This window comes from Neopsephotus bourkii, unplaced genomic scaffold (genome assembly GCF_033783945.1).
Source record: "Neopsephotus bourkii isolate Nb327-2 ecotype Australia unplaced genomic scaffold, CSIRO-AGI_Nbou_v1 NB_1792, whole genome shotgun sequence".
Lineage (NCBI taxonomy): Eukaryota > Metazoa > Chordata > Aves > Psittaciformes > Psittacidae > Neopsephotus > Neopsephotus bourkii.
The window spans coordinates 1,701,294-1,725,819 of NW_026902266.1; the positions used below are offsets into that span (position 1 = coordinate 1,701,294).

General features: G+C 36.0%; 1 protein-coding gene across 25 annotated transcripts in view; it reads left to right on the top strand.

Moving 5' to 3' along the window:
- The window catches only part of GPHN (gephyrin), a 292,216-nt gene that overhangs the window by 228,077 nt on the left and 39,613 nt on the right, over window positions 1–24,526 (top strand). For 13 of the 25 annotated variants that reach the window (XM_061380383.1, XM_061380388.1, XM_061380385.1 and 10 more), the window contains 5 exons: window positions 11,769–11,831; window positions 14,161–14,203; window positions 16,448–16,585; window positions 20,372–20,464; window positions 24,250–24,305. In XM_061380383.1, the coding sequence (XP_061236367.1) occupies window positions 11,769–11,831; window positions 14,161–14,203; window positions 16,448–16,585; window positions 20,372–20,464; window positions 24,250–24,305 (393 nt within the window). The remainder of the gene's footprint in view (window positions 1–11,768; window positions 11,832–14,160; window positions 14,204–16,447; window positions 16,586–20,371; window positions 20,465–24,249; window positions 24,306–24,526) is intronic. The other 12 variants (XM_061380387.1, XM_061380393.1, XM_061380389.1 and 9 more) reach the window with 1 other exon arrangement.

Genomic DNA, 24,526 nt, shown 5'->3' on the forward strand with positions numbered 1-24,526 from the left:
GGCTTTGCAATTTCTTGTAAAGAATCTGCTAGCTGAAGTATCAAAGTGTCACTGCAAGACTGTACAAGCAATTTGTCCTTTATACTCTGTCCAAATGGAAGATCTTCATATCTAAAATATGGATAACCTGGCTGCCTGGTGAACCAGATCTTGTGATGCAGCTAAAAAATTTCTAGCTGATAAGAATTTAATGATTATGAAACATAAAACGCAAGCCCTAGGCTGCCCTCTCCAGAACTGCAGCTGAAGGTGTGAAAAAAAAATGCGTGTTCTTCTGTGGTGGCAGGATAACACTCTGTGTTTTTGAACAGACCATTTGAGCCAATGACAGATCCAAAAGAACAAATAAATGGAAATTGAACATCTATGTGGCAATTGTAGCATCTGAATCTCCGGGGATTGGAGATTCTCTTGGGGTCCATAAAAGTTTCATAGTGTAGTTTCTAACTTTGTAAAAGACTCTTTCCAGCAATGCTCAATGTCGTCTGCTATTATATCAGAAAATGGGAAGAGCTGCTATGAGTGAACAACATCCTAAACTCTGAAAGATGATAGAAAATCAAGTCCAAATGCCTGCCATGAGTTTTTATCAAGGGGAAGAAAAGGAGTGATGTTCTGCTGCACAATGTCTCATATCCAGGGTGGGGGGAGAGGACCACCCTTTTAATAGGATATCAGTGTTGTTTCTTGCGTCTATACCTATTTCTGTGGTTCTTATTAAAAAAAAAAATTTTTCTTATGCTGATTCTTAAACACCAAGTTCAGAGCTTCCTAATTTTGTATGTCTGAGTCATCACCAAATATCTTTGGGCCTTCAGAGGATGCCAGGAACACAGAGATGAGAGAAACTGAATCAATGCTGTGGGAATTCAGCTGAACATGCCCTCTGACAAAGGTACAACAAAAGATACTGAGTGTACTATCAGGGATTTTTTTCCTGCTGTTACATGGGAGGTCTTTAATTGAAGAAGTAAAAGGTCTTCCAGCAGAAGAGAAACCTGGTATCTGTGTATTCTGCATTGTGAAGAATTTGAGATAGAATTCACTGCCTGATTTTTTCATAGAAAACATCCTGTAGAGGCTCTTTTGTGTCTCAGAGTCCAATAATTAGGAAAAACTTCTCACCTGTTTCTTCTTACTGTCACCAATTGTGCTGGTGGAACTATGGATGTGGCCAGCTGATGCCTATTTGAGAGGAATGGGCAGAAAGTTGTTACAAACTTCTACTTACCCTTAGTTACAAGAAGGCTTGCATGGTTTGTTGAACTCTAGATGTTATAGGGTAATAGTACTATGTGTCTACTTAGCCCCAGTCACCACCTTAACAATTCCACTTGTTTGGAATGACGGGCTGTCTTTGGTTCAGTTCAACTAAATCAAAGTGAATTTCCTTAAAAAGTGATTCCCTTGTGGCAAGAGAAGTAAAGCTTTAATGCTCTAAAATGGTATAATAGTAAAATACAAATTCATCTTCTCTTTGAGCTTTACAATATGCAATAAATTCTCCCCCCTTTATGAACGCCTGCAATTTTTGTAAATGTTAGCAGGACTACTTAAACTATTTTTCTAAGAGTAGTGTATTAATTAGGAACAATGCTGATTTAGAAGTTGTGAAGTATAGTATGTGTATGATACATCTATAGTCTACTTATTATCCAGTTGTCACAAAACATTTTCCTTTTTTAATAGCAGTACTTCACTTAAATTATTAGATCAGATTGGATTCAGTTACATTTTTAGAAGTACTCTCGATTCAACTTGTCTCTTAAAAATACCACACAAAATGCAAAACTAAGAGATTGACCAGTGAAGATCCATTTAAAAAATTACACTTAGGCGTAATGGCCCCATTTTTTACCCTCATTTGTATCTCAGACCAGCATCTCTCGCTCGCTCGCTTCTGCATGTGCTATGTGTTTGGTAAAAGCGTAATGAAGGAAACCTATTGATCTGGTTGTTCAAAGTATAGTGGCAGCAAAATGTTTACTGCAGTGTTATCCTCTGCCTTTTAAAAGAACCAAAAAAAGTGTATGTTTTTCAAAGAGGGAAACAGGTCTGTAGCTTGTCATATGTTTTATTTAGCCTCATTAAATGGTTAGAACATGATGCCTTGTGAACTCTCTGCAGGCTTTCATGTCAGACTTTTCTCCCACAAAGTACATAAATTCCATAAACATAGTTTGCAGTGTGTATTAGATGCATACTGAGTGATGGGATTTGACTGTATAGTTAGCGTTGCTAACAAAACAACAGAGACTTGTATTATCTTACCTGATAATAAAGGAGCAGAGGGACCAGTACGGGGAATTAAGTATCAGCAGTTTGTTTGTTTGTTTGTCTAACTATATTGGTAAAATCTAGTCCTAGCTTTCTGTGTGATTTTTTTGCTGTTGCAAATAGAAGAATGAGATTTTATGTAAAATTAGAATTTGTAGATATTTCTCTTTCAAACCTGAACAATAGGTAAAATGTTTACTTGGCAATTGCCATTTAAAGAATTACATTTTTCCTATTGCATTTTACTTTGCTTCTAGTGCTACTGTTCTGTAGCCTAAGAAAACTGAATTAATTAAAATTCTTGCTTTTAAAGAAACGTGGTTTCCTCCATGCACTTTGCGGTGCAAAAGTTTATGAAAAGCCAGTGATCAAGTTTCCTTATTTGTAAAAAAAAAAAAAAAAAAATACAAAACTTTGCTATTTGTATCTTAATTCTTGTTATTGGGATTAGTAGCTGCACAAAGTATCTTCTGTAGCATTCTCTCTGCCATACCAGAATAGAGAACTGTTCTTGCTAGATGTCATATCAAGAAAGGCATTCATGGCAACTCATGAGTGAAAGTATAGCAAAACTTAAAGCTACATCAGGAAGGAGAGTGGGTTGTTGCAATGATCTAATCAAGGTATACATGGATAACTTCAATGCATGTCATCTTAGATATTTACAATCAAATTTATTTAAAAAAAATCATTAAGAAATGTTAATATCTTTGTACTTCAGATACAATTTATCTTTGTTACTCACTTCTTATCCTCAGATTAGATTATTAGCTCATGCATCCAAAATAGAAGAAAAATTTTACTTAATCCTACAGCTTCTCTCTACATGGTACTTACCTTGTGAATTCTGTCAAATGAAATTATCCCTTCATATTAACATTTTGCACTTTTTTTTTTTGTTGTTCTCTATTTATCATTTCAAGCACCAAGTCCATTTACAAAGAACTATTTAATATTTAGTAGAGTGGTAAAAACAGGGGTTTTGAATGGCATCTCATTTAATATTAGACTTTGGTTTGTATATTATCTATTCAACTTATCAAAATTGTAATGCTTTTTGTTGATTTTATGATGGTGAAATGCTTCCCAGCTCTGTATTTATCAGAGAGAAGGCAAATAACATTCAAAGTGTCTGTTAGGAAGCATAGGCACTAAGAAATGGAATGACAAAATCACAGTTATTTTCCAGATAATGTTATATACGTTTTGATATTCCAAAAACTCAAGTAATTCAGAAATAGTTTCCATACTTCCCCATTTGGAACTTGAAACTTTCCCCTATTTTGGAGCTTCTTTGCTTTTTGTTTCAAGGTAAGTCTTTATGTTTCATTTTTCAATGACAATCTCTGATTTTTTCCCCTTCTTCTTCCATAAAACAGGAGACATTTCACCCTGCCTCATGGTAGAGATGTGCAATAATTTATAAAACAAATTAGATCAAGTCAGAGAGTTTTAATGTAATTTTCCTTTCGATTGGTTATAGTTTAGGCTCATGTATGTAATCTACATTTGCATTTTTCCAAAGTCAGTCTTGTCATTATTCCTCTATAATTACATGCATTTAAGCAAGGGGTTCTTTTTCCATTTTCCTGTGCTTTGCCATCCCTTGGACTATATAGCATCAGACTGGCTTAATTAGATATAAATGTGAGGTTTCTTTTCTAGACAACCACTGCTTTCTTTTTAAATCCAGTAGTAAGCTTCTTACCAGGCAGTAGCAAGCTGTTCACTACCATACAGTGCTTAGTATTTATTTTGGGGTTCTTACTTATATCAGTTTGTTTAAGAAGCCAGGTGTTAGTTTGTATCCTGTTACACTAGAAATAACATTCAGTCAAACTGCTCACTAGGTTCAGCTCCCAAAGCAATCTAATTCTTCAGAGGCAGCTTCAATAATAGAAGCTATAGAAAATTAGTCTGGAGTCTGAAAAAGCATAAAGTAGCTCAAAGCTTCTATTACATTGCTATGACTGCTTTTGGAGTAATCACTGATGTAAAATGCCATACGTATGACATAATTTACATCTGTTTCTAGGGGGCAGTGTCTGTTCTAAGGTATGGAAATCAAATTAGGTAGACACAGCAGTGTCACTAACATATAGCTCAGATGTCAGTGAGTTCCCATCAGTGCTCCCTGTTACCTTCCTGGGGTTGCAGTTTTTCAAATGCAGTTTTGTAACATGGAAACAAGTATTTTTGCTAAACATAATTACCATAAGGGTTTTTATTTAAGAACTGGAGGAAGAAAGAATGTCCTTATTCACAGTATTTTTCATATCCCTTTATTTTCTATGAATTTCCACGGTTCAGTGCTGCTAGAAGCCCAGCCAAATTAATATTGAGATCTCAGGCACATAACTGCTGTAGGGAGGCTGGTGGTTGCTATTGTGCTGGACCCTGCAATCCAGACTGCCAAATTCAAGATGGAACTAAAGGAATCTTATGCTTTTGAGCCTTTGAAGCTCAAAGCAAAATCCTAAATGCAGATCCTCTTCTGCTTTTGTGTTTCTGATCACTTTCAAAAACAATCTCTAACTTGGGTTTGGCAGCGTCGTTCTCAGTGCAGCATTTGCTTGATTTCACCATCTCCTTTCCATGGTTTATGAACCATCTGAAATCATTGCATTATTCATCCATTATGATTCTAATTTCACTTTAAGGATTCTCCTCAGAGGAATATAGTCTGTGTTTCTAGCTCAACTCAAAGGCAGAAACCTGGCTTTTCATCCAGTAAGTTCACTGGACTGGATTCCCAGACCACAGCTTTCTTTTCCTTACAGTTTTTGCTACCTAGTTTGAATCTTAATTTAAAGGACCTTTGTGCATTTTTGTACTTGAAAATGTACAAGCCTGAGGTTCTGGCTGAATACTGTATACATCAGTTACTATAATATACACCATTTAGAAGACTATTGTTACCTGTGTTTACTAGCCTTTGCAATTCTTCTTGGAGCCCTTCAAATTTGATGCTCCTAACTCAAATAAAAATGTTAAGCTTAACTAGAATCAACTGCTTTGGAGTTACAGCAGTGCAGAAATTCTGTTTGGACCACATAAGAAAACTTATGTATTCTTCCTGCTTATATAGTTAGAAAAGTAGTCTTAGCCATTCAAGTTAGACTGATAATAACTGTAGTGGGACTGTAGTGGTAAGACAAGGGGTAACAGGTTCAAACTTAAACAGGGGAAGTTTAGATTGGATATAAGGAAGAAGTTCTTTCCTGTTAGGTTGGTGAGGCACTGGAATGGGTTGCCCAGGGAAGTTGTGAATGCTCCATCCTTGGCAGTGTTCAAGGCCAGGCTGGACAGATCCTTGGGTGACATGGTTTAGTGTGAGATGTCCTTGCCCATGACAGGGGGGTTGGAACTTCATGATCTTAAGGTCCTTTCCAACCCAAACCATTCTATGATTCTATAATTCTAACTACAAAAAGTCCAACCCAAATTGTTGGCAAACACCAGTGGAAAAAGCTGAAATATAAAGATGCTTTAAAAATCTAAGAAATTGAGTGATGGCCTTTTGTTGACTTTTTGGCTTGAAAATTTGCTGATCAGTTGATTGGTGGCTTTTGAAGCTTATCATTGTTTTTTGGTTTTGTTGTTGGTGTTTTCATGTGTTCATAGTCTTTTAACACAGAAATGCAAGGAATGTTACCTATGTTGTCAGCTTCCAGAAAGGTAAGGTTGTAAGCATGAAATATAGGTTGTAGGCTTTGTTAGCAATTCCAAGTTTGATTAAAAGTCCTATCAGAGTCAATGGAGAGATGCTTTTTCACTCCCACAGACCTTGGGTCAAAGGGATGGAGGTCTGTAGGCCTCAGACCAGGTAGGAACAAAAGTAGCAAAAGCTGAAGGCTCCAAACAAGTCTCTGTCCCTTCCCCACCACCATTTGTTCAAATATTGACAATACCTAGATGATAAGAAAACTGAAGTCTGTTTCCCAGTTGTAGCAGATGGGGTGAATGGTGACTACAGCCATCTGGCTGTTCAGGAGATAAAGCTGTCTGCTGGAACAGAAAACATGATGCTGTAGCAGAAAGCCCTGAATGGGTACCAAGAAAGACTATTTTGCATTTTCTGCCTTCCTGTTAATGCAAACTTTGTTTCATGCTGGAACACCATTGTTAGGGTGCTCATTTTATGCATGTCCTACTTGAAACAAATATTGAGTGATGTCTACATATGCTGAGCACTCCAAATGCAGTTGAAATAAATGGCAGCTGAGGGGCTTTGCATTCTATAATCCACCTGTAGGCTGGAGATAGAGTTTAGCTGTCTCTGGGTCTCAGTTTCTTGTCTGTAAGATCAACTCATCGCTGTGCTTCACAAAGGATCTTGTAAAAATAAGTTCCTTCATATGTATTAACATGTTTTATATTGTAGACCCAAATACAACAGAGAAATCTATAAAGAACTAAATAATTCCCCGTTCAGAAGAGACTTTTACTAATGTTTAGTAAGTAAAACATGACATTAGTTTTTGAACAGGGAGATGAAAATTAAACAGCTTTATCTTGTCTCATGCAGAAGCCCTGTTAAAAATAATGATGAAATAATAATGCCTACATGTCAAAGGAAAAATAAGACACATAACATTGATCTGATACATCCTAAATGTTGGTGAGTGTTGTGTTTCACTTAAACTTTCAATTTTGCTTGACTAAATTTGAATGAAACGTTCATTTTGAAATTCTGATTTTGAGAGTCATGCCATTCAGGAAAAACAGTTTACATTTTTTGCAGTATGGTGGACGTGTCTTTGTTTTAATGTTGCATTGAAATTTGCTGTTGCTGGATCAAGAAACAGAAACATGAAAATAGTTGAAATTTCATATAAAAGTAAAGCACTTGTAACAGAAATGAAACTTAAAGATGTCAACCTTATTGGTGTATATCACTGGTTAGAGAGTAATTTATGGTATGCTTGAGGACGAGAATTTATAGTTATCATTTATGTATTTTCAGTCCATCTGAATAACAGCAACTTAAAAAGATGGTTTAACTGAACTGGAAAATGAGTTTAAATAGTCTTATGCTGGTCATATAAGATATAAATCAAACATCTAAGACATACTTATAAGGCTAAGAGATTCATCAATCAAATTTCCAGGGTGTGAGACTATATGAAAATAGGCAAATAAATCTTATTTCTATGGCAAACAAGAATGACAGGTATCCCTTTCTTTTGTATCGCTTTGGAAGAAAATTTATTCTTTCTGCCTTTACTTACACTATATACTTCTCAAACTGGAGAATATTTTCAGAGCATTTGGAGAATGTTCAAGGTTGGACAGAGCCAATCCGTAACAGGGTAACATGGTTTGGTGTGAGGTGTCCCTGCCCATGGCAGGGGGGTTGGAACTTGATGATCTTAAGGTCCTTTCCAACCCTAACTATCCTGTGATTCTATGATTCTATGATTTTCTTTCAAGCAAAAAAAAAAAAGATCTTGTTTACAGCTAATACTACAAGTAGTAGAACTTTTGATTTTCCCAAATGAGTAGAGATTTCTTGTGTCTTACAGATCAGGTTAGAAATACCTTTTGGGAATTTGTGAACAAATTATTTGGCTATGTCTCAATTTAATATGGGCTTTAGTTTGCACACAATGCATGTCCTGTCCGTATTTGGGTATTATAATACTGCTTCTCTGAACAAAACCAGTATGATCTTGAATAAGCCCTGAACAGCCACTAAAATATTACAGAAACACGCTGTCTTTCCAGTGTTACTTATACAGCATATCTATATGCTGTCTCATGCTCTTAAAAACATAAAAGCTATCTTTTTTTTCTCTCATACAAATGTAAGCATTTCATTAAAAATCATCTGAAGAAATCCTTTCTCTTTGCCTCTTTTTATTCTCAACTATCAAGCCCGTGCTGCCAGTTGTATTAGCAAGTTTGCTTCCCCATTAGCTTTCTGACCAGATAGCAGATTACTATTTTCTCTCCTTTTTTGCTGTATGTAACATAGTTCTTCCTGTTTTCTTATTCAGTGAGGTCTACAGCTTGCAATTTTAGCTGGTGTGTAAGATCTTGTTTGAATCCTCTTCTAGAAATAATCGTTCTGATTTTGCATCCTCAGGACAAGGTCAGTTTCCATTGAGAGATGACTAATCAACATCTTACCCCATAAAACTTCCCTTTGCCTTTTCATTTCCTTTTCTTCCAAGTAATGGATAGTGGGTTTTGGGGTGGTTTTTTTTCTAATACTGCTTCTGTAGAAGAAACCAATTCAGCCCTCATGTTTTTACAGTGTATTCATCAGTCCACTTCCACCATCCTGTTTGAACAGTAGTTAGGATGAGCCATAATCTGACCATGAAATTCCATATTTGTGGTCATAGCCTCCTGGGAAACAGTGATCAAAATAAAATATATCTTTATGTAAAGTGTAGGTGACTAGGAAAAAACTGAGAAAATAGAACATAATCTATGGATGAACACATAAAGGCATATTCAAGATTTGAATATTACTTTTGTTCAGTGTCCAGTCTACCAAGCATAACACTTACAATGTGGTAAAAATCTGCCCCTAAAATTATTTCTGCTTCAAATGATTTTTTACCTATTTCCTCTCACTGACTCCAAATGAGTAATTCCATGTGTAGAATACTGCATTATTCATATTTAAATTTTGATGAAGTGAATCCCAGCAACTGTGCTGCTCCTTTTTAAGAATGTCTTAATGCATAATGTCTGCTGCTTTAATTTGATAAATTCCTTGAGCTCACTTGTCTGTCTCTTTCAGAGGTATTCTCAGCATAACAAAAAAAAAAAATCATTCTGTAGGTTTGAACTGACTTCAGTCCTAATTCAGATGGCCATAAAACATACTCTTAAGAGCTTGCGTATTCAGTTCCGTGTAAAAGTGCTGCTTGATTATAATGCATTCCTGAAATAGGAGGATTGCATCTTAGTAGTATTATTCAATCCCCAAATACTTCACTGAATGTTTTCTGAAATTTATAATTCCAGGATGCTCTTTTCCTGTTAAATTTTTTTAACAACTTCATTTTTATATTCTATAGTGAATAAATCAAAGCAATTCTCTGTTCTACAGATTAGATTTAAACAATTTTTAATGAAACCAGCAAGTGTAATTCATTACATTTTTCAATTTGCTTCTAATTTAACCTTACGTATATTGCTTAGAATAACAGGCCAAAATAAATTTTTACAGTACTGTCACACCAGTTTGAGACGTTGTTATCCATGGTTTAGTTTTATTTTATGTGTTTATTTACAGATTCTGTTTCACTCTTAGCCGGTAAAAGGTATTTTAGACAACAGCGTGCAAACCCTACATTTATAAACATATCATACGTGATTTGAAGTCTATTTAAAGCAGATAGGTATTTGAGAGAGTATTCAAATGGCATGTGCACAGGGTGTATTGTACAGAACTCAGATGATGTAACTACTAATAAATCACATGTAGAAGAAAGCAGCAGCAGCATGCTTTCCCACATCACAGAGAATAGTCTTCATGAAACTGCTAAAGTTTTAAGGAGCGGTTATATGAGTTACACACTTCGTCACCAACAGCAAGTTGTAGTAGGTGTAATACCTCATAGACAGGCTTCCCCAGTGTTGATGAGACCGTTAGAGGGATAGAGTTCTGAATTGTTAACGGCTGCTATGCTTTGCATACCCTGCTTCCTTCATTACAGCTTGACAACCTCATTCCCTTTGCTGTGCCTTAGTCCTCTGTGTCTGTATGAATGTTTGGGTTTCTGCTGGTGGTTCCATATTCTGCATGCTTTCCTTAAAGTGAAGCAATGTGCTTTCCCATAAATGGTAAAGATCATAGGTTAGCTTCCTACAGGCTCTGTGTTCCTGAGAAATTGGCTTTCTGTTGGTGGTAACTCATGTTTTGGTGTCATTGTTCTTCATGTTGCAAAATTGAGTTGAAATGTATTCCCATAAGAGTTAGCTTTTCATATTGGGCTGGAAACTCTTCATCCTCGTGTAGCAATTTGTTTTATTATAATGACTGGCTTCTAATTGTACCTCCCATAATGAAGAGCTGACTTAATACTCTGTGCTAATCTTGTTATGACTTTAAAAAGGTAAGTAATTTCTCTAACAATTCCTAACAGTCATGGTAAAGTGTTAAAGGGTTTTTCAGGTTTATTTTTCCCTTTATTTTTCACATGAATTTTTCACTTGTAGCATGAATTTTTCTTTGTGTCTTTTTCTATTTTTCTTGTAAAAAAAGCCTTTTGTGGACTGATTTTTATTTGCAGCAAAACATATCATGTAAATATAAATAAAACCAATTCAACACAGTGATTTAATTTTCGAGACCAGTCATGATTGATAGATAGAAATTGTCATCAGGACTCTTTATTTTACCATTTGTTTAATTTATTTTTGAGTATTATATTTCACATTCTATTTACTACTGCAGCTATGGGAGAAAGCTTACAAGTTACATTCCAGCGTAATGAAATTATATCTTGTGGAACATAAAATCAAGTTTACTTAAAAAAACAGAGTAATGTGAACTGAATGCTTTGGGTTTGGTTACAGTCTGCCTGAATTATGCAGGGGAATGGTACTGGCTGGTGGCCCACTGTATCATCTGCCAAGATACATTGTGAGCCAAGAGGCTGTAGAATGGTCAAACAATAAATCTGTACTTTTCCTGTGAAAGAAGAAATAGACATAGGTTGTTATTTATGTAACTACCTGTGAATAAGAAGAATTCTAGTAAATAATACTACTAATCACTCACCCCAGTCAGTCATGGTACTATATGTAATGTAATGTGGATATCTTTACTTAACAGTAGCTGTGAAAAGAATACAGATTTTTTGTAAATGTCACAAATAACAAAGTAGTGAAACATGCAGATAATGTATATGATAAAGGCACTTAAAGCATATGACCCCATGTATACAGAGCTCCATTGCTGCTAAAACTGTGTATATTAGAAAACTAGTGGGTCTTATTCAAAATCATTTTACTGCAGTTTTGTTAAAAATAACATTTAGGATCTCAATGTGCAATTCATATATTAAACAAACAGAAGTATTATGTAATAACTAATTTTGATACTAGTTTCGTTAAAACATGGTTTGTATTCTGCAGCTGTGAGCATAGGTTGGGAAATGAACAAGTCTAGCTGATCAGCCCTTTTATTTTATTATCATGGATTCCTCTTCCACAGCTGCTTTTAAAATTTGTGGGAAGCAAATTATTTCTCATACTGCATATGTTGCCCATCAGGTGAGTGATAACATGGAATCTGTAGGCTGGGTGTACGAAATCAAAAAGTATATTTAAAGTCCTCTGTGTGCACAGAATTAAAAAAAATGACCTGTAAGAGGCTGTGTGTGAAGCCAGCTATCTTTTGTTACCATTGTCATTTGGACACTGTAAGAGCAAAACTTTGTCAGCACGTTTTCTATATTAGAAGATTTGATCTGCAAATCTCAGCCACTCTGTTCATTATAAATCTCTTGTTTTTGTCCATACACTAGCTCCACTATAGGTTGGAAGGGCTTAAAGATGAACTGAGGAGGAATAGAGGCTACAACTCGAGAGTAACTATTACTGCTCAAAGGAGCTGTTTTCCATTCGCAAACATTGCTTTGCGCTATGGGTTTGGGCTCCTTTTGTTCCTCCACTTTGTTGAAGACTCTCTCTTGACTTTCATTTTACTTCTTTAGCACTGTCTTTGTCTGCTAACATTTTTCCTCCTTCTCTAGTAGCTTTTATCTGTGTCCTTTGGATCACATATTTTACTTTGTTTTAGTAGATTGTTTCAAATGTTTTGTATTTTTGGGTTTTTTTCCTTTTTCTTTAGGACTGTGTTATCTCACTGAGTTTCATTCCACAGTTTGCTGAATTGCTTGGTTATTTTGCAGCAGGCCCATTCCTCGTTTTTTCTCTTTTCATATGGTTTTCAGTGAGAAATAAGAGAGCCTTTTCCATTTGAAATAGCAGTCTTACACACATAGGCCCATGTCTCCTTTTGAACACACCATCTTCTGCCTTGCCATGTCCATCCTGCTTCTTTCTCTTTCAGTCTGTGCCGCTTTCTCTCTCTTGTGCTTTCTTTCCTACCATTATACCATCTTTTTGGTCCAGAATTGTCCTCTGGTAAATTATAGGTAAATATTTACTTCTTCCAAAGAGAGATCATGTCATGCCTTTGAAATCTGGTAAAACAACTCTGGGCCAAATTTGGGCATCATTAATATTTTGTTTGCAGTTTTCTTGTATAATGTTTTTGGTGGGAAGGAGGGAGGGCTTGGGGGGGGGTTGTTTGTTTGTTTTAAAACAATTTTCTTCAGGGAAGGACACCATAACCCACTCTAAGTTGCAACATTACTTTCCATAAGTTATTCCATTACAATAAGTAGACTGTGTTGCACTGTAGAATCCAATTTTTTTATGTGAATATACATTTGGGGCAAGCTGCTGTGGAACAGAAGAAGGAGGTTTAGAAGTTGGGCCACAGTCAGTTTCAGCTTTAACTGGTTGTTCCTTTCTGAAGACTTCTGGGGGTTGATTGTGTACCATTCTTCATCACTTGTTAGATCATACAAATTGAATTTCTAGGCAACTTTTCTGCAAATTGAAACTAGTCTGGAAGATAATCTGGATTCATTCCTTCGCTTCTTCAACAGAGGCAACTGCTCTGCAGGGAGATTATACCCTCAGCATGACCTGTGCTATTCCACTTCTTTCACCGTGTGGCCACAGTTTTACTTTATTAGTCCTTTCATTGAAATTTAGCAATATGTTTGCCAATAAAGTACAAAAGGGCAGGATTCTATTCATATCCTCTGAGAGGATTGTCTTCCTGTGAGTCTTACTTTAGCCTGGGGTATTGTCCAGACAAAAAGCTTTTTATTCAAATTCTACCTGTTCGTACAGCTGACCTGCCAAAAGATAGACTCCTGTTCAAATTATTTCATCTAAAAACTTGCAACGTCATTGTTATTATACCATATGCTCTCTTTCCAAACCTGAGAAGAATTAACAAGAACTGATGCTTCGGTATAGATAAGCTTCAAGATGTGTCATGTTTACAGGACTGGCACTCTTAAAAAAAGAACACTTTTTTTTTAATTTGCATTGTAAACAGATGGAACTCTAAATATCCAGTGTTACTAGAATATTAACCAATGTGAATCCTCCAATTTCCCTAGAGTCAGACTAGTGTATCTTGAATAGCACAGAGGCAGCTAAGCATCTAGGAAAAGGATTTGTTGAGAAACCTGTTGTCATTCTCACACAGTTACTGTTTAAAGTAGAATTGCACTGTAAAATTCATATTGAACATAGTATTTAGTTTAACAAAACAGAAGCAACTGAGTAAATATACCTGGCTCCAGCCAGGAGCTGTTAATACAATTGTGAGTTGCTTACACAATTGCAAAGAAGATTTATTAAATGTCTTCAGAATCAACACAATCTAAATTGAATATTTTAAACTCTTTCTATATATATATTTTAAGCAGGTCATGATAATGTGTTAATATTTTGTCTAATCGTAAAACAAGGCCTAGATTCAGAGTTACTGTAATTACAATTGTATAAGAAAACGTGGATTTTTTTCTCTTAAAACTGGAGCTTAACATGTAATTTTGACCACCATGTTCTTTGATTTTACTCTATTATCATCCTTAGCCCATCATTTCTTATGGGAGGGGGGAAGGAGTGGAATCAAATTACTATATCAGATTCTGACCATCAGCTACTACCCTTCTGCTCAAATATACTTCTGTTATGCAGAATGTGTGAGAATATTGCTGAAAATATGTATAGCCTCTGTCTTAGATCCCAGGAGCTTGCCCATTATATCTTTGTATTTTGCATTCTTGTTAACTTCTGTAGCTCATAGACTCTCCTCTCTCTCTGCAGGTCCAGTCCAGGTGCAGCAGCAAGGAGAACATCCTTAGAGCAAGTACGTATTGAAACTCATAGCTCTGTTGAGAAACTAAGAGGGATCCTAGGACAGCAAATGACAATCAGACGAGAAGGATATGGTTGGGACATGTGTTTGCAGAAGAAATTTCATTACTTAAGACAATGAAATTTAGTTCAAAGAGAAAATAACAGTGTAATTAACTCATAGCATTCATGTATTGGTAGATAGTTGCTTTTTATTTTTTCTTCTAAGTTATTCATCTAATGACATGGAGGTCTCTGTTATTTGTGGTGACATATTCTAAATGATCACGTGTGTGCAAGCCTTATGGGCAAAAAGAATAAACACTCAAAGACAATGAAAATGGAAATTCTCAAGTTGAATATATGTATGATTTTTATTTTCATACTTGACCATGAAATTGAATGTTGTATTATATAAAACAAAAACAAAAAAAAGCAAAAGTGAAGAATTCAGATTTGATTCAAATTACCTGTTCTTTAATTTGCACAATTCCTTTACTTTGTTTTATGGGAATCTTTCCTAGTCTCAAGTTTGATCCACCATATGTGTGTGTGTATATATACATATATATGTATCTATATATAAAAGAACAGGAATAGGAAGTTGTTTTAGTGATGAGAGAAGGCTGTCAGGAATTTTCTGCATTATGCAACCAATTGACTTTGCTGCTTCAAAGCTAAAGGATTATTTTGTCATACAAAATGCTGCTAAATGTAAGTAGTTATTTTTAGAGTCATCTGACATTTCACATTAGTGAAAGATAAATTGGGAAGGTCTGAGGAGTTGTTTAATGTCATTTACTTGTAATTAAAAAATACCACTTAGTAATTTTAGAATTTAAAAAAAATTATTTGTTTGTCTTCACGTCTGTTTAAATATATTATACCTCTAAAACAGGAGTTAGCATTTGTAGGAAGAAATAGGGAGAGAGAAGGATTACTAATTACACTTGCATCTCTCTTGCTTTCTTTTTTAAGGTTATTCATGCTAGTGTTAAACCTGAAGGGACTCTGTTATTGAGTGTGTATTTTCTTAGTTTCTGTTGTAGAAATAATGGGTTTTATTTTTGGTGTTGGAACAAAATTGTCAGAGATAAGGGGATTTTATCCATTGTCAAAAAAAAAAGGCTGAAGAACGCGTGCCAGTACATTTTAACAGAACTTTTGACTTAAGCAAATGACATGTCTCAGCATTCCAAATCTCAAGGTAGTACTCTGGGCACTACTCAAAGCATTCAAAGCCTCTGGATTCAGTCATGTTTTACGGGTTAAAAAGGTGAAATGTTAGCCTCTGAAGTAACTTAACAGTGAGGTTTAGGTAGCAGTAAAACATAAACATAAAAGCAGCTAATGGCTGTAGTATAAAGGTTGCGTGCTGCCACAGAATTCCCCCACCTTTCACTGCTGAAACACGTTTTCCGAGAATCTTCCTTCATTTTTTCTATCTTTTATTTTAAGAAAACAGTGTCTTAATTTATGCAGTTGGATCAAGTTTTTAACATATATCATGTGGAATCTGCTGGACTTGCAGGAATTACAGTGCTTCTAAGCAGGGTTTCTTTCTCTATGCTGAGAAAGGTAGTGAAGTTTGACTGTGTCTCACAAATGCTTTCCTTTTCCTTATTTTTGTGACATTGCTAACAAATTACAGGTGTAATAGTGGAAAATGTACGCTTAGAGGGACATCCCTACTGTTAGATCCAGAAATGTACTTTTTCCACTGGTTACACTTTTATATGACAATAATTTAATTTGGATCATTTCTCCCTTGTCTGCTTATGAGAAAGTCATGTTTAAGAGTTTGAAAAATCTTAATATATGTAAAATACATCTCATCAGCTGTTTCTCGCTTAGTATGCCGACTGCTACATTAAGGAAAGGAATTAGGTCAGAAATAATTTGTGTTTGACAAATTCACAGTGCCTGCTTTTACCATCATGTTATCTTCTAAATACATGCAAAGAAATTGTTCAAGTAATATTTTCTAGCATCTTTCTTGGGACTGGAAGTGGGCCGTTTTATTTGTCTCTACTTCTGCCTCTGAAAGACAGTTACTGTGTTAACGGCAAAAAATAAATTCATTAACAATCTCTCACATAGAGAGACAAGCATGTGTCAGTGACGCTCAGAGGTGGTAGCTAACTGATTTGATTTTCCCTAAAGTGCTGCATTTATTTCAGTAAAGTGGTTTAAATGAACATCACTGTGTACATCTACACACTGTAGCACACACTAACTTGCTGCTCTCTCATTGCAGGTCACAGTGCTGTTGACATTACCAAGGTAGCAAGAAGACACCGCATGTCTCCATTCCCATTGACATCTATGGACAAGGCCTTCATCACAGTTCTGGAGATGACTCCAGTGCTTGGAACAGAAATCATCAATTACAGAGGTATTTTCAGTAGGATTCTTCGTGAGGATTAGGGTGGTTATTTCCTTATTTTACAAACTTCTTAAGTAGTTGCTCTTTTGTTAATTTTATCTGAGGTGTCTGAGGCACTCCCTTCTCCAGGAGAAACTGCTTTAGATAATGCCAATAATATGAGCAGAAGTCTCCTTTCAAAGTCAGGAGAATGTTGATTGACCTCAGTGCTGCTCCCAGAAGGAATCTGTAATGGAGCTGTAAATAAATATGTAGATAAATTTCTTCCAGTCTGTGTTATATGCAACAAAGGTAATCATAGAAACCACAATTTGCCTCAGTAGTTAACACTGGACTTCTGTAGATGCAACGTAGCTCCAAGTTGCACTGGGATTATTCACTCTGTTCTCTTACAGTGGGAGATACTCACTAAACCCCATTTTCTATCTGAGATTAATGATCAAATAAAAAAATAAATTATATATGTATATGTGTGAGTGTGCAAGTGTGTGCACGTGTATGTTAGTTTGCAAAAAAAAACAAAAGTTCATTTTGAACAATACAGTCTTATGAATTAAGAACCATCTTCTCTTTAGATATGTATTCATTTATTTTTCAGTTAATATAGCTGTTATTTTAGGAGATAATAAAAATGTAGTCTTGGAGGTCTGAATCCCAACTAGCTCTACTCAGAAAAACATTTTTGTGTTCTGTTTGGATTTTTTTTGTCGTTTTGTGTCTTGAATTAACATCAGGCTCCTTAAATTTATCTTTCAGGAGCACCGTTTCTCTGTAGGGAAAGTGAAATGTTTAAAGTTCTAGTAGTGTGATTTCTTTCATTAACAAATTACCTAATTAATTTTAACCTGATTTATTTGCATTACTAAATATACTGCATAGTATTCATCCTCATAAATAAAGCTGTTGGATGTTACTCTGTATGAGTAGCCACTTGAGTCCTGAGTTTATTCTTGATTAAGTCAAAGAATGCCGTAGTCTGTCAAATATATTCTTTCCTAACAAAGGAAGAGGATGAATAAAGATGTTTTTTTAAACATGACTTTCACATTGGTAAGAGTATTGCTCAGTGCCTATATAGCTCATTTAGTCTCTTCCATATTAAGGAAAAAGTAAAAAGATGGACTGTCCTAAAATATTTTACAAAAATGCCATAAAACAAAGGGATCTGAAGCATTTTTCCCACTTGCCATCATCAATATCTGGTGTGAAGCCCCCAGTTAGCCTTTTATTCCATCTGAATTCAGTTACCTGAACGTTGCTCCATAGGTATATAAGATTAATTTTTTAGACAGCATGATAAGGATTATTCTTCTGAAATTAAGAAGAGGCAGAAGTTTAATTGATACTAAAAGTACAAAGCAGAGGCAACCCACACTTCATGGTTTAAGACTCAGAATGGAGCAGTTTTACTGATTTAGTCCAGGAGCCCTGGTAGAGTTTGGGCAGTTTTTTACACTGGTTATTCATTTTGAACTAGATGATTATTCTGATAGCATTGGCCTTTTGTACCACACTGAAGTGCTACCTGGGCAATATTTACAAAATGGGAGCAAATCCATCACCTCTAGTACAGTCTGTCTCACTGCTTTATCACAGTACCAATACCCTGAGAAATCAAAATTCTTCACAGGCCTGTACCAGTTTCACCAGATAAGTTTTAGAAAATGCCTAAATTTAAAAAGTTGTTTTAATGTAATTCTCCATTTTGCACTAGAATCAGAAAGCTACAGTCATCACAAGGGACAGTTTGGTGACATTCAAGTATTTCAAAGCATCTGGTTTTAATTACAGTTAATCAAAATAAGGTAAAACAGTAGTTGCCCAAATAAAGGAGAGTACAGAGGTACTTCAGATTGTCCTTTAGCTGCTGACTTTCTTCATTTTAAATGCCTACGTCTTTAGCAAATAATTCTTACATTTTGCTCCCCTTAATAAACTTCATTCCCGCTACTAGCTGGCCATTTATTCCCTTCAAATCTTGCATGGCAGAGTGCCAGGAACATACTGTTCAACTTTGCTTTAATTGGTGTGATTTTGCATGCAGACAAGAAGTAAAATGAAGACATAACATGCCTGCTAAAATTAGAAGCATCACTTTTGTATGAGATTTTGTGCATCTATGAACAGAGGGTGTTTTTACTAGGCCTTTGATAGCTGCCTTTTCTATGCGGTAATTTAAACGTCTGTGCATTCTTTTTTTCAGTGCAAGCGTACAAGCTTTTGTGAGCTTTCTAATAATTTCTATATTGTTTATCATTGACAGCGATACACGGTGATGCACAGACCTACTAATAGCCATCACAAAGATGCTTTTCTAGTTGCTTTAAGAGATGCTGTCAGCATTTTCATAGCAATACCTGTTTCAAAAATTCGAGTCTCCTCATTCTGAAAGGTGATACATATGGATGTGAACATAATGATGTTATAGTTATTATAACTTCAATTAATTACTAAATCATTTTTTTAATAAGTAAAATATAGCTTCCATTTATAATACCACTTTACTGGGGCTGAACACTTTCAAATCAAGTTGTCCATTTAGTGTGCAATGTTAGGACTTTTGCCTTCCTAGCAAATCCAGAACCATATCAAGTTCCCTATCTGTAAAACAAGAAACATACTTTATGTATGTCTTTCTATTTTGGCATGTCTGAAAGATCATAATCTATAAGGTACATATCCACTCAAATTCTCCTGGCAGAAATATTCATGCATTCACTTATTCCTTCATATTTTCAGCTGCATATTGCCTTCCTGTACCACGATACACTCATAAGCACTGTAGCCTCTATTAAGCAGTAAGCTTTCCTTCTCCACATAGACATACTATACTAGAATCAAGCCAATCTCATTAGTTCTGACCTGTGTGCCCCTTCCTAGTCCATCTAATCACACATATAATAAATATTCTTTCTCACTCACCCACTGTATGAAGGGATGAGATATTTATTTTCCACTCTGCTCTACATCATACTACAAAAAAAACCCTCTTGCTGGTGCCATAAAAGCAAAGAAGTAGTGCATACTTGACTTAGGGTAAAGTAATTCCTATCAGTCTCTACAGGGAGGCTGAGCCAAATTACAGCTCATCAGTCATAGCTGCTGAGTGAAGGGAAAGTGTATGTTAAAATATTTAGAAGTATAACAGTGTAAATTTACATAAATAATCCTTACACTTAAATGCACTCACCCTCCATTAAGCAGAAATGCTCCTAGCAATTGGGCAAAGCTAATGTATTACAAAACTTCTTTGTCAATTTATGGAAACCTATCCATCATTACTGTTTATATTGGATCCTCTGGGCTCAGTCCATCATGTCTCACCTTTTGCACACAAAATTAACTTTTGAAATGTTATTTTTAAAGGTTTAAAAAAAAAACTAACTTTTTTTTTTAATTGAAATACAGGAAAGTATGTATTTTTAAGAGATCTCAGAAGAAAAACCTGTCTTGAAGAGACAAATACTTGATTTTTCTGTCTCATCCTGAGACAGAAAAAGGCATCCAGAGCTGTTACTTCTGGGTGTGGATACTTGGCATTCAGACCTACTGTCAGTAGTTTCACTATAGTCAGGAACACAGACTTACTGAAGAAATCTTCCATCAGTACTTTCAGACTCCAGTCTTTTTTCATTTATGTAGAGACAGAAATCAAAAACCCAAGAGATCTGTTCATGTCCCATACACATACATTTCATCCATCAGAACTCACTGCTTTTCACAGGTTTCTTTTCTCTTTCTCTAGCCATAATGATATGGAGCGTGGTCTGTTCTCTTTTTTTTTGTCTTTTCTAGATGGGATGGGCCGGGTCCTTGCACAAGATGTATACGCAAAAGATAATCTACCGCCATTTCCAGCATCTGTAAAAGACGGCTACGCTGTCAGAGGTAAATTCTCATTTTGTAAACATACAGTATAGTGTCTGTAAAGCCACTTTATAACATATTAGTTCACCTGTTTTGAATCCAGCAATGGTTATTTTGGTTGAGATTCTATTCAGATCATTGCTGATTATGTACAAGGCAACTGTCTTGAAGGAAGACCATAAAGTTGAATTCAGATCTGTTAAAGGGATATGTATGTATATGCATAAATGTACATCAGTGTGTGCTCATGGACTTGTTGACAGAGAGTTTCTTGGAAATATTGAGAATTTGGTAGAGTAACAGAACATCTGTTTCTGAATGACAGATTCTTCTTCTATTCCTCTGGTTTTGATTTGATCAGGAATTTCTTACAGTTGAACTGGCACAGGTCCAGCTTTCTATTTATGGATTATTTTATGATTGAATTAGAGAATTTTCAGAAATACTGTACTCTTACAGAGGCACCTCAAAAGAAGAACTCGTTTTTACTTTTAAAATATTGCTGTTGCTATATATAAATAAAATTAGTAGTGTGACTTTATGGACAAGCAGTGAGTGGTTTCCCAGGAGACCTGAATCCATCCTCGCTTTGCCACTTGGAGCTGCATGATTTTGAGCAACTTGCTTTTCTGTGCATCAGTTATTCCCTTTGTAAAGTGAGACTAATGATATTCACCTCAGGTATTTATGGAGGAAAATTAATATATACGTGACTGAACATTATACCATTACTGATTTCGTTGTGCTAGGGGTTGAATCATCATAATATAATGTTTAAATTTGGACACGATGGCAGACTTTCTGCTAGGGACATTAAAATACCTTGTTTGTTACTGGCTGCTGAAACAACAGAAAACAACTGCCCATGAAATAGACTGTCTAAAAACCCGGGCAATGGATGTAGTCCAATAGCTTTCCTATGGATTTGATATCAAAATAAAAATCCAGGTCTACAAGATGAGTTTGACTGCAGCTCTGTCATCTATGTGTGTCAGAGACAGACAGACCAAAATGACCAGTAATAGTGGCAAGGGAGCAGATGTAGCCAGACTAAAGTTCAGGTAATATAAAACTGAGAAAAGCTAAGAAAGGAATCTCTGACTAGAATGCTAACTGACAAAGGCTTTGGGATCAGGCAAATGCCGTCTTGCAATATGATGCTACAAAGTAAGGGAAAGCACAAGTATAATCTCAGTAAATGATTCTAAATACATGGAATAACCAGAATGATTCCAATCGCAATCTTCAACAACTTCTGCCAGAACCAGCACAAAAGACCCTAATTTTTGGTGGTGGATTCAAATAGAGTAACAGTAAGGTACTTGAATGGATGCAGAGGAGGACACCAAAGCTGGTGAAAGAGCTGGAAAGCTTGTCCTATGAGGAGCAGCTAAGGACTTTGAGTTTGTCTGGCTTAGAGGAAAAGAGACTGAGGGGTGACCTCAGTGCTTTCTACAGATTCCTGAAGAGGGGAAGTGGAGAGGGAGGTGCGGATCTCTTCTCCCTGGGATCCAGTGGTGGGAGGTTTGGGTATGGTTCAAAGTTGTGCAAGGGGAAGTTTAGACTGGACATTAGTAAGCATTTCTTTACTGAGAGGGTGATCAAACACTGGAATAGGCTTCCTAGAGAAGTGGTCAATGCCTCAAGCCAGTCAGTGTTTAAGATGCATTTGGACGATGCCCTTAATAATTTGCTTTAACTTTTGGTCAGCCTTGAATTGGACAGGCATTTGAATTAAGTGATTACTGTAGGTCTCTTCCAACTGAATTATTCTGTTCTATTCTATTCTATTCTGTTCTGTTCTGATAAGCCTGTTATCTGAAGATATGAGAAACAAAGCTTGTAGGCAGAGATAATATTGACTACATTAATGGAATTTTTTGACAAAAAAAAAACAAAAGGATTAGCTTTCAGTCACATAAAACTGTCTGCCCAAAAACTGTTCCAATTCCTTCAAGGTATATCAGTTGTTCATCACCTATAAACTTTTTCTCCATATCATTTTTAATGGGGGAATAAAATCTAACTCAGTAGCGTTTTACCAGGTCTAAAATATTCAGTAGTATCATATGCATTATTCAAGGACAAGTAGTTCAAGAGTCCTTCTACACTTTCTTATTTTATGGTTTGTTCTAAAGCTTATAGATTAGGCTGTTTGGTAGGGTTTTCAATTTAAGTTAAAACTTGACTAAATACCAGAGATCCTCATCTGCAGAGTTGTATGTATGGATCTGCATCTGCAGTTGATGTATGAGTGCAAATGTGATAAATCATTATATAGACTGAATGAGCTGTTCTGGTGTCCTCAACATAAAAAGGACATGGAACTGTTGGAACAAGTCCAGAGGAGGGCCACGAGAATGATCGGGGGCTGGAGCACCTCCTGTATGAGGATAGGCTGAGAAAGTTGGGGCTGTTCAGCCTGGAGAAGAGAAGGCTGCATGGAGACCTCATAGCAGCCTTCCAGTATCTGAAGGGGGCCTATAGGGATGCTGGGGAGGGACTCTTCATCAGGGGCTGTAGAAACAGGACAAGGGATAATAGATGCAGACTTAGAGGATGTTTAGGTTGGATATAAGGAAGAAGTTCTTTACTGTTAGGGTGGTGAGGCAGTGGAACAGGCTGCCCAAAGAAGTAGTAAATGCTCCATCCCTGGTGGTGTTCAAGGCTACTTGGACAGGGCCTTGGGTGACATGGTTTAATGTGAGTCATCTCTGCTCTTTTCAGGGGGATTGAAAATAGATGATCTTAAGGTCCATTCCAACCCTAACTATTATCTGATTCTATGATCACTGAAAGCAGTTCTTCTCAAAATGATAAGGTTATCTGACTGTATATTCAGGACTTCTGAAATAAACAGAAGATAACTAATGTAAACGTTGTCACTGATTAGACTTCATCCCTGGAAAATCAACTTTTGACAGTTTCAGATTTAAAATTAATAAAAAGACATGCTTAAATAGAATCATACGAACCCAGTTTGTCTGAACACTCTTGGCAGCATGCCTGCTGTCCTTGGACAGGGTAAAAAGCATGTAATACCACTAGTACAACTTGCCAAAAGAGCTTTTGAGGCAGGCAGAAGCTTGAACTTTGTTAGTAATGGTACCTTTGTTGTCCCTGTAAAAGTACAGATTTGGCTAAATTAGAAATCCTGGAGACTTTCAGTTTGTTAAAAGAGTCATCTCAGACTTTTAATTTTCAGAACGGCTTCAGTGAAAGATGTAAGGTATCTAGTTAGGTGCTCTGACGTTACAAAAAGAAGTACAACTGAAGACTTCTAATGTGGCAGTCCAAGTTGCACTGTCTTAAGCCCTATTGCTTTTCAGAAAATGCCAAGCCTGTAAGGTCATCTGTGCAGTCTGTAACCATTGCACTTGTCCACATTTTCCTCCAAAGGCAGAGATAGAATCTAGAAATGCCAGTATTTACAAAATATGTGATACCCCTGTGTTAGTTTCACAAAGAAAATATTTGTTCACAATGGACATATTTATAAAAATAATCTCACGAGCTCTTTTAATTATTTGTTATTGCTACAATACCTCCTAATCTGCTTTTACTTGATTCCTTATTGCCCAAAAATATTCAGCTAAAAGTAGTATAGAACCTGTAATTTTCAAAATAACAAGCACAACTTAAAAGGACCTAAAATGTGAATTGCTTGCAGATGTTTGTATTTGAAATGTTCACACTGACACTGAAGAACTGAGTCTTAGGTCATTCTTTGGTTCTCCTGCTCTTTATTTCTAATGTCATCGTTTGTTTGGTTCAGCCTTTACCATTTGCATTGTCCATCTTAACAGCTGCTGATGGCCCAGGAGATCGATTCATCATAGGGGAATCCCAGGCTGGTGAACAGGTGAGCACAATTTCTTTTTTCTTTTTTTTTTTTTTAATGTACTTTTCTTTCCTAAGATACTGCTTAGTATTTTTTACAAGCCTTGCTAGTGTTCCAGTAGCTGAGCATTCTTGGAGGTGACATGAACTAGGACACAGCTGTACCACCCTCCTGCTATGTGCCTCGGGACATGATTTCAGAAAGGGAGGTAGTACGGTTACATAAGGAACTAACAAGGATAT